Source organism: Zonotrichia leucophrys, chromosome 19, assembly GCF_028769735.1.
Source record: "Zonotrichia leucophrys gambelii isolate GWCS_2022_RI chromosome 19, RI_Zleu_2.0, whole genome shotgun sequence".
Classification (NCBI taxonomy): Eukaryota; Metazoa; Chordata; class Aves; order Passeriformes; family Passerellidae; genus Zonotrichia; species Zonotrichia leucophrys.
The window spans coordinates 7569747-7580669 of record NC_088188.1 but is presented as its reverse complement, the minus strand read 5'-3'; the positions used below and the strand labels follow the sequence as shown (position 1 = coordinate 7580669).

The 10923-nt window shown below is 41.5% G+C and overlaps 1 protein-coding gene across 1 annotated transcript; it reads right to left on the bottom strand.

Moving 5' to 3' along the window:
• Window positions 1–248: 248 nt before the first annotated feature.
• Window positions 249–5537, bottom strand: LOC135455996 (EF-hand calcium-binding domain-containing protein 5-like). The gene is made up of 3 exons (XM_064729576.1): window positions 4972–5537; window positions 1211–1367; window positions 249–266 (listed from the first exon to the last, which is right to left on the bottom strand). The coding sequence occupies exons 1-3, from the start codon at window positions 5535–5537 to the stop codon at window positions 249–251; spliced, it is 741 nt and encodes a 246-aa protein (XP_064585646.1).
• Between the last annotated feature and the right edge of the window lie 5386 nt (window positions 5538–10923).

Genomic DNA, 10923 nt, shown 5'->3' with positions numbered 1-10923 from the left:
ACAGGGGCTTTGTTTGGCAGCCACACAACATCCTACCAACACTGGATGATTACTCAGAGGAACAATTCTGTAATACAGACAGGGTGAGCTCCAGGCAGAGGTGATCCAGCAGCCACAGAAACACTCTGCAGTGTCCTGTTTATCATCCCAGATCAGCAAAGACACATTTGTTATGTTGATGATCATTACAGGCGCTCAGTGTAAAGGGCTGGCAGCAGGCTCCTGTTGCCACTTCAGTGTTCCTGGTTCTATTCAATTATCATCATCTGGGGAGGTCAAGTGTGAGCTGTATAAAGTGGACAGGAATTATGGAAATCTTTCTGAGCTGAGTGCTCTGGTACAGAGGCCCTGGGCTGGGTGTCACTGGATGCCAGGGACTGGCCAAGGGAAGGGCTGCTGAGATGAGCTATTGGGTGGAGCATGAGGTAAAACTCAGCAACTCCCCTGAAACCATCACAGGTAACAACACTGTCAGTTTGTTGATCCCACCTTTGTTCCATATCTCCCAGTGTGCCAGTATTTCCAAGACCTCCCATGAGACAAACTCAAAAAGGAGGAGGTTGGTACAGTGACTCTTAAAAAGAGCAGTAAGCAAATGGCAATGTGTGGCTAATAGAGGATGTAAATGGAGAAGGTCTGCATCTGGTCTTTCTATCTCCCTGAAAGATTTTTTAAACATTTTTCCATACTTTTCAAGATCATATTAATGAATTACATGGTGGTTCAGTCTCTTTCCAATCGATCTGAAGATTTGACATCCTGATGTAACTACCCTTGGAGATCCTTTCTCTGTTATCAAATCCATTTGCTGTTCGCTCATAGTTCACATCAGAATTCAGATCACAGCAATAAAACTAAGGAAGACACATTGAAAACTTGCCTTTTCTCATATCTTCAGGAATAGAATCAGTGACATCTGGAAAAAACCTCAAGGCACTCTGAACCTAAAAATCAAGGTAATAGCCTGTGTCATGCAGACAACAGTAGACAATTACTAAAATAAATCACCCAGAATAATCAGATATATGGGCCAGTCATGGGTCTTACACATAGATAAGATTTGTGAACAATGCTCTGTCCCCTGATCCTGTGGTGGCAGAGCCATCACCCATACTTGTGCCCCATGCTGCCATGCCAGGGCACATGGCACCAGCACAAATGTCCTTTTCATCCTGTCTGCAACAACCAGAGCAGGATCTCTCCCAGTTACCAGGGCTCCTGGGATTCTTTCATGGGCATCCACTGTCCACTCCTTCAACAGAGCTGCCAACACCTCCTTTCTCCTTGCTGTCTCCTCAGCCTTCTGTCTTTCCACCTCCTCCCTTTCCTCATACATCTTCTTTGCCTCAGCCCTCATCTGGACCAGCCTGTAGGACATGGGAACATGGATTAGAAAGAGACCATCACAGGCATACTTAAGAGTGATTAAGCCTACCCTAAAGAACAAAACAAAAGGAAGCAACTCTTTGCTGAAATTCCTGTCTATGTGGAAGACATTTAATGGAAAATCATCTGTGCAGCTCTCCTAGTTTTGTGTCATTTCAACAGTGACACATTTTACCTTCACATTTATAATGACATTCATCGTTTATTGTGTAGATGTCCTTCAATTTCCTTTCAATTCTAGCAGGGAGACAGGTGCATAATTTTGCTATGCTTGATTTACCAACAAAATTGCATCAGTCTTCATTGTCTCCAAACTCAAGTACCTTTTCACACAAGCACTTCACTGGCAAAGAACAATGTTCAATAAAATTTCTGAATCAGCCTCACACAATAGAGCCCTCACTGCCTTAGGACAGGGATAATACCTCAGCCTCTCCATCATTTTCAACACATGGAGTTTGCAGGTTTGGAGCAGTCAGCTCCCTTTCTTCCTGCTTCTGTTTTCTTTGCTTCTCTAAACACCTAGCCATATTTTTTTCCCAATCCTCCATTTCACACAACAAAAGAAGTGAATAAAATTGATCTTGAACTCATCTGCTTTGATTTCGACTTTGTTAATTTATGAAATGGGGAAAAAACCCTTTAGGAAGGTCAAAATGCTTAAAGCCAGATGATCAGTTCATATGGAGAGAACAGCTCCTGTTCATGGAGGCTGCTGGAATCTCTCTGCACTGAGGCAGCTGCTCCTCTTCATGGCCTTCACACCCTCTGTAGCTATTCAGAGAAAGGGGAATTGCTCCTCTTTTGTACCTGACAACTCCAAAAACTACATTTTAGCTAAGGATTCCTGCTCCCTTCTTCCCCCTGTGTGTCACATGCTGTGAAATGGGCTGATCCTCTCCCTGCCCTTTTCCTTTCCTCTGGGGTCATCCTACAAATTACAACCCATCAATATTTTCTGTAATGAACATAAAGACCTGTTTTACATGTCACAGCAATACACTTTGATCACAGTCAGTTTTATCACAAGGTCCTTGTTCTTCATGGCCATTTATCACAGAGGTTTCTTAATGAATCATTTGGTTCCTTAATCCATGGTGGGCATTGCACAAGTGCTGCTGAGGCAGCTCAGCCTTGGGCACTTTGATAGCAGGGGAAGGGTAAAATATTTTCCCAACTTCTGACTCCCTCCCAGAGCTGGAGAAGAGAAGGAATGCAGCAGGTACCAACTTAAGTGGACAAACAGATTTTTCTCCAATGCAGCAGAAAGAGAAAACCAGACCATTTGAAGAGGTAGATCCTCCTCTGTCTGCAAACTGGAGGCAGAGCCTGGGCTGTGCCCAGGGCTGCCCAGGTGCTCTGGTGATTAATTTGGGCAGTGTCCAGCACAAGTTACATCCTGTGCTGCCCCTGCACTGGGCTGCAGTTCTGCATTCATTTCTAGGGTCCTAAAACTGGGCAGCTGCATCCTCTGCCTGGTGTCTCCCAGACAAAAATGGCAAAACAGGGGTAACAGTAGCAGGCACCACCCATTGCAAAGTGAGCTCATTTTGGATCAGACATTTCCAGAAAAGATGAGATGGCAGCGAGGTGACTTCTCCCTGCAGAACCAAACATGTTTCCTCAGGAAGAGAGCTGCCTGCCTCCCACACAGGGCTGGGTGACTCAGCCTGAAGGACTCCCATCCCTGGACAAAGGCTCTGCTTCAGGTATCAGTCCATGTGCATAAGGAATTTCTTCCATCTGTTCTCCTTCCTGCCTTGACTCCCAGTCAGGTGGCAGCTAAGGAGAAACTGGAGGAAATCCAAGAGAGCTCAGAGAGGATGGAAAAGTGTTAGATGGGAACCTGTGATGAATCTTGCCTTGCCTGAAGATAATGCCAAGGCTCCCAGGACCTTCATTGGGGCCAGAATTTCATTCCTCACCTTTCTGCTGCTTATGTGAGAGGTGTTAAGCACAGACTGGCATTGCTCTTGTAACAATTCCAGCCTGTTTAAATCCAGTGACTCACATGAGGAGTCTCACTGCTGTGTGGTGCTGTTAAAATCCTGTGTTGCTGTGATTTAAGAATCCCATGCAAATCCCACAATACAGTCATCACAAATATGTAAATCCTGAGCTGCTGTGAATGCAAATCCCGTGGTACTACTACCAGTGGATATGCAAAACCTGCTACAGCCATGATTACAGAACCCCCCTGGCAATGCTGTCTATGGAGATATTTATTTCTGTAAGTCTTGACAGTCACTTCCTTTGACTCAGTTCTGAGAGCTACAAATGCAGAACCTGTCTCCAAATGTAAAAATGGGCTTAACAGCCAAGGTCAAGATAACAGGTCATGGGTAGCCAACACTTTGTATTCAACAAAAGCCCACTCCAAAACCCCAGGAGATTTTATGCATTTTAGTTCAATTACTTTTTCAAAATAAAAGAGAGATATCCAGGTGTCCCTCTGTGAAGCAACAGGAATGATAAAACTGTTCCCAAAGCAAAGGCGTGGCAAGGCTGACATCCTAAACATCCCCCCAGAACAGCCTGTGCTCGAGTGAAAACTCACTGAAAGACATATTTCCCCAGCTCATTTGTTATAGTGGACCAACATTTAAAAAATAGAAAATGAAACTGAAATTCTTTTATCAGTGACTGTATGAAATTCACTTCTCACACTGCTTTGTTGTACTCACATCAGGCATGTTCCTACAAACTGCAGCAGTATGTTTAATGGAAATGTGGAGACAGAAGCTCAGATAGAGAGACTTAACATATCCTTTTAAGCATTATAATACTGGGAACTTTAATTATCTTCATTTAGGGTTTTTGCATAAGACATGTCAACATTTTACTTCCCTAATTCCTGACACTGAAACCAATTTTCAAGGTGTATGCACTATTTATGCAAATAGAGAGTCATTCAAACAGAAGTCATTATTCTACAAACACAGATACAGAATAAAGTGATCTAGTAGTGAATGAGTAATTTTGACATTAATCACAATCACCTCTGGATCTTCTATGAACTGAAAAGTTCACATCTATATTTTCCTGAACAGAGCAATGGAAATAAATTATTGTTCATCTAATGTAAACCTGGGTGAAGGAGTTTCTACAATATGCCAGGACAATATTGTTGGCTTGGTCAAGAGAAATCATCCTGAAGGAGGAAAAAAAGGTTGTGTTTTTATTAAGTTTGGAAGACTAGAGAAGAAACTATCTGAAGAGTCTCCAGACCTTTTATACTAACACCTGTCCCAAAGAGCTGCTGTCACTAAGCTAGACCAGTTTGGAAGCAGTTTGCATTGCTCATGTGTTATTAAGATAGAGGCTAAGGAGGAATGATATCCTTGTGAAGGGCAGAATATTGCCTTAAACAGGAATAACTAGTGTTTCATTTTGTGTGCCACGTTCTGGTATTTGTCCTGCTTCTCAAAGTTTTATGAGACAAATAAATTCCTGGCACTGCACCCCACAAGGTGTGTTTTGCTCAAGATTCTGCCAGCCAGGCTGCAGGGACACCATTCCTTTGTAAAACAGAGACCAAGACACCAGCTGTGGCCTTGTGCCCAGCCACCCTGTCAGTGCTCTCACCTCTGTGATGTTGTACCTTGCCTCAAAGATTTGAGCTCCTCCGAGACCGCCTCCATTTCTCTCAGGTATGGGCCTGGTTTTGTAGGAGCACTGTACTGAGGGTTGTGCCTCATCAGGTATTCTGCAAGATAATTAGTGGGCTTAAATCTGCTTGGGTCTTGGTCTGATACAAGCACATGGTTTCTTTCCACTGCCATTAACAAGTTTTCTGCTCCTGGGATTAATGTAGGGAGGAGGTTGTCGAGCAAATAGAGGCGAGTGTCGAGTGTCTTCTCCTCCTCATTGTACCAATCTCTGGCCAGGCTGTCCCCAGGTTCTCTCCTCCTCACCTTTGCCTCTTCTGCCTTTTGTGCTTGAACCAATCTCATCTGTGTCTCCTGCAGACTCAGACACCTCTGCTGTACCTTTTCATGAAAACACTCTTTCCAGGAAATGTAGTGATGAGGATGTGGCAGTTCATGACCCCCCTGATTGCTTTGCATCTCTGTTGCAGTCCCATCCTTATGTCCAAGTTCAGGATTTTGTAGATCTGCAGACTGGGCTGATTCTTCTGGCTGAGCAGCCATACCTCAATTGCTGTGACACAGAAAAAAAGGAGCTGTTATGTAATGTCAAAAGATGCAGCAGTGCCCTAACAGGTGACACAGGAATAGAGTCTATTGTTAGGCATTAACTAATATTTTTTCTATGTTCCTTTTTTATTCTGTTACTGCTGCTTGGTACTCTTAAATAAATACAGACCCTTTACTTCAAAGATCAGTAAATGATTTATAAAGATTAATTATGTATCACAACAGCCCTTGGAGACAGAGCAACTAAATTAATGTGTTCCTTTCTTAGGGCAGAAGAAACTGAGACACAAAAGGGGAATGATTAATTCCAGGTCACTTAGAGATTCAAAAACCAATCAGTGAACAGGGCTTGGAACTTGTCCCCCCAGTTCCAACCAGTGGAATCCTCTTACCCCCAGCACATCATTTCTGTTTAGGTCCATTCCCTGCCTCCAGGAAATCCAGTGGATATGAGACAAAGGAAGCAAGTAATGGAAAATTCCAGATACCCATGAGCAAGATTCCTCTACATGCTTCCTCTGCTTCAGCTTTTCTGAGGCTGTGAAGAACAGTGAGGAATCTTGTTCTTGTCCCACAAACTGCTTAACTTCAACTGTGGCAACTATTTTTTGCTCTGGACATTTTGTTAAGGTAGCAAGGACACAGGTGCATGGGTCAGCAGAGCTCCTACAGAAAGGAGAAACCTATACCATGAATTCTGTGATTCAATTGCTCACACAATAATGTTGATGTTGTAGATCACACTGTAAAATAATAATCCCTTTACAATTTCAAGAACTTCGCTGCTTAAAATGTTCATTCTGTGAAATATCAGGAAGCAACTGAGCTGCTCACAATTTGAAAAATGTCCCTATATATCTCAATGCATAACTGTCTGCATCTGGAATGGGATTAACACTCACAGAATGGAGCAGAAGACTGGCTACTACTTGATTCAAAGCATGAAAAGTCAGCAGCATGCTGAAAATCCCCCAGGTCAGTGTTAAACAACAGCAAGGGAAGGGTGATATTAAAAATAATTTAAAACCATTCCAAATGAGAGATGAAACTCCAATCTGAACTTGTTGCCACTCTACCCTCTTCAAGTTTTTATTTAAAAGTGCTTTTCACTGAGGCCTTTCAGTATCCATAGCAATAGCACTGCTTTTGATATGCACTGCTCTTCCTGTGTAAGCATTTGTAGCTGTTCTGAAGCAGTTCAGCTTTCCAGGAAATGCATAAATGTGATCTACAGCCCTCCTGGCACACAAATTTAATTATGAATATGTTGACCTTCTGGTTCATTAACACTGCTGGAGTACAAATACTGCCTGGATGGGTGGGATGCATCACAGCATTAAATTTCTAGGTTTGTTTTCTCAATGGGTTTGTTGGCAGATTCTAGTAAATTTTTTCCAAAGGCACATTCCTGCTGAGAATGGGATGGCTCAAGCTGCCTACCTGACCCACAGAGAAGGTTTTAGGTTGGTGGTTGGTTTTGCCACCAAAGGACATGAGCTGGAAAGGATTTACAATGGTAGAAAGGGAAACCTGTCCACCCTGTGGAATTGTTCCTTGCTTAAGTGAGTTCCTTTCAACAAGCTGTAAAACCAGAGTCCTTGGTTCAAAGCAGGGTGTTAACCAAATGTTCTGGTCACATTCCAAATCAGCTGGTTTTGTTGTGCCAAAATAAACTGCTCTTGTAGTTTCAAATACTTCTGTTATTTCTTAAACATCCTTTATGAAACCCTCTGCAGTTTCTGTACAATGTTAAAGTGACAACTGCACTCTGCTTTATGAGGCGGCTGATTCTGAGAGATGATGAATATGTTTTCTACACTGCTGTCAACCTTTTGTTAGGATGGTTTTGAGGATTGGTAAATGTTTGTGAAGGATCTCCATGTCTCTGACCAAAACAAAACATGAAACAAGCAGTGTGACTGTTCTGTCTCCATTCCATGGCATCCACGTAACTCCAGGAATGGAAGCAGAGCATGGAGAGCTGTGCCCAGGGCTTTAATGCAGCACAGATGGAGAAGACTAAGAGGGTATGGAAGAACAAACAAAAAAAATAAACAACAAAGGAATGCTACAATCAGGCCATGAAACTTGGGATCTGTGGAGGATTACAGAGACACACAATGGATAAGACTCCATTGGCTCATAACCTTCAGTGATTTTCATTAGTTGAGAATTTGGCCCATAAGGAAGAATTTCTCCACTGAAAGGGTGGTCAGGCATTGGAAGGGATGGAGCCACCATCCCTGGGAGTGCTCAGGAAACAACTGGACGTGGCACTCAGGGCCATGGTCACATTGGCAACGCAGTGTTTGGTCAAATGTTGGATTCAATGATCTTGGAGGTCTTTTGCAAAATTACTGATTCTACAAGTCTATGATTTTACAATAATATTGGGAGCTCTCAGGGCCTGTGGCACTCCCAACTGGAGCCCAAATAACAGTGAGCATGGAGCACAGACGCAAGCTCTAGAAACACCCAGGAAATTTGAAGTGTGATATAAAGTTTCCTGTAAGCCTTTGTTCAAGCTGAAGGCAAGATAAGCTTTCCATTATTTAGTAGGATGCCACTTCCCTGGCTTCTTTCCTGTAAGAAAAATATCCTTGCTGGAATCCCTGCAGGTACAAAAAGATTATCTCAGTGTTCCCTGTAGAAAACCCAAATGTGCTCATAAACAATATTCTTATGGCTTCATTGTTATTCTCTAAGAGAATTTTGATGGGCAGGATAAAGCCAAGAATGACTAAAGTTTGTTTAGGTAAATATTTTCTAGATGTTTGAGTTATAAAAGTCCTTTCAAAAACAAAGTTCAATCTCTTTGACATTCTATTGCTCAGAAATAATTTTGCATTCCCCTTATGTGTTTCATAGAGCATATTAATCTCATCACAAAAAGCCCAATATCCTTTTCATACATGATCTTTTCAATACAATTTACAATTAAAATTTAGAAACATTTTCTCCTTTGCTTTCTGAAGCTTTGAAGAACTGTTTTTCTTACCTTTGGAGCAGGTATCAAAATAGATCTTATTCCTCCTGCATTCAAAGTGGCTTTGCAAATCAACAGGGATTTCATATATGCCCATCAACCATTAAAAATCTTGAAGTGAATTAAGGATTTCTCAGACCTGCTGTGGAGCTGGGCTGTGAGTTTTACTCCTCTGTGTGTTTGCAGTTGCTAAGCAATAATCCCAAAGGTTGCTATGTCTTTCCACGTTCAAAATTGCTGTAGGTTGTCTTTTGGCTGTGGCACAGCCCAACAGACTCTTCTGTACTGAACTTAGAACATTGCATCACATGACTGAAAATAAAATAAAATCGAGAAAAGACTATGAATAGCAACAGAGAACATTAAGGGCACAAACAGAGAATCTGCAGGTGCCAGTGACAGGTTACCTTCAGATTCAAGGCTCACAAAGTCCAGAATTGTCTCAAGCCCATTACCAGCTGAAGGGAGGACTGTGTTAACCAGATGTGAGAATCTCAGACATAAAAAGAAATTAATTACAAACTCAATTTAAACATTTTCAGGCTTTCTTTCTTGTGTTGCTTTGAAGCAGCCTTGCAGGAAAGGCACACAAGCATTAACGAGGGGGGAGAGCACAGTGCCATTTTGTCAGACTGCTTTTAAACCTGAATCTAAAGGAATTTGATGAATCCCCTTTCATAATCTCTCCTATATTCTTTGAAGAATAATATGACAGGAAAAGGAGAAGGCAAAAGACAAATACATCTACAACAGGCATTCTGCACTCATTTACACGAATGTAAATCAGGTGCCTGTTCAGCAATTCCCTTGGGTAGGGCACAACTTCCAACTGAGAAACTTATGGCTATTTCTGCCAGGAAATGAGGTTTATCTAGTGCTATTTCTTTCTTTGTATTTTATAATGGAAGTGGCAAAACCTTTGGATTGCCTACCTGCAGGAAAACTGAACTGTGACTTTATCTATGGTATTTGTCAAGGTGCAAGGTGCCCTGCCCTCTATTAGTCTCCATTTCATGGGATGGCCTGTAAGAAACCTTGAAATAGAGGAGGTCAACTTTCATGTGAAAAATACACCATAATAAATTATCATTTCTTTGCTATGTATTTGGAGAAACGTATCAGAAGGAAATATGCTCATTGCAGTGCATTTCCAAGATGTGTTGAAGTCTAGCATCAATTATGTTAACAAAATGAAGCAGAAAATTAGAGCTCAGGAGTAATTTAAAATGAGGCTTTAAACTGGATTGTGCCCTTCTTCCTCAAAGCAGTTTGCTCATGATTAATTCCTGTTATCTCTTCTCCCAGGTGGGCTTGGTTTTTCCCCTTTGCAATTCAGAATTCTGTTGCTATTATGATTAACTTATAAAACTTTTTGAGAATGAAACATAAATTTTAAAAAAACTGTGATTTTTTTTTTCAACCCCCAAACAAGAATATACAACTAGAACTTAGAAGGATGGATCAAAACATCTCTATTTTTATTTTTCTGGAAGTGGAATCCCATGGGTTAAGCAAACCTTTAATTGTACTCTAACTTGGCTGTTATTCCTTGATGTTTTTGCTAAGCAAAGTGTATCCTTTTATTATGCCACCAAATACTTGCACTGTTGACAAAATAATGGGCTGAATATGTCATCACAGATGTTTTGCTGGAATTGCCTCTTCTATCTTTTTTTCTTTTTGTTTTTCTCTGTAAGATACATTTTGGGAGCACTCTGTTGTCTTTTGCAGCTGATGCCAAGATTGTGCAATAAAAGCCCTAACATGTAGTAATAATAAGTTGTGTTAGCCAGGGAAATGTTTGCAGTGTATTAAATAGTCAGTTTTGGAAATGTGTACAAAACCAGCTCGTGTACAGCTCCACTTCTTTGAAATGCTACTCTGGGCTGAAGCAGCAGGTGCTGACCACAGCACAGGAAGGAATAAGGCCACAAGCTTCCAGTCTGTTTTTTGTACCAACCCTGATGCTGTGACCACAGCCTGCCCTCTAATTGCTCTTTTCAATCCCAATACATCTGCCTTATAGCTTCCTCCTCCACATTTAAATTCTGCTGCTAAAAAACCCCAAAACATTGCACATGCAAATTACACCTTCCTAGAGGCTGGAGAACTGTCACAATTTGTGGTTGTTGTAGCTAATAACTGATATGTCAGACTTTTAGTGAACTGTAGATAGCAACTCCATTGTTTACCTGTGGTAAATGTTTTTAAAAAGTGTTTGCTGTTCAAATACCTGGAAGATCTACAGGGTGTATGAAAATGACACAAAAGTCTACTTTGGAACTTGGTTTAAATAATAATTTCTTGATAGTAATCCCTGCATGACTTGATCAAAATCCAGAATGAAACACCAGTCTCAGGTGAGGAAATGGCTACAATATTCTGGGTATTTCA

Coding starts and splice junctions, on each gene's coding strand:
- LOC135455996 (XM_064729576.1), bottom strand. CDS start 5,537: ATGGCTGCTCAGCCAGAAGAATCAGCCCAGTCTGCAGATCTACAAAAT. Junction 1,368..4,971: donor CAAGGTACAACATCACAGAG/GTGAGAGCACTG, acceptor CATGTCCTACAG/GCTGGTCCAGATGAGGGCTG.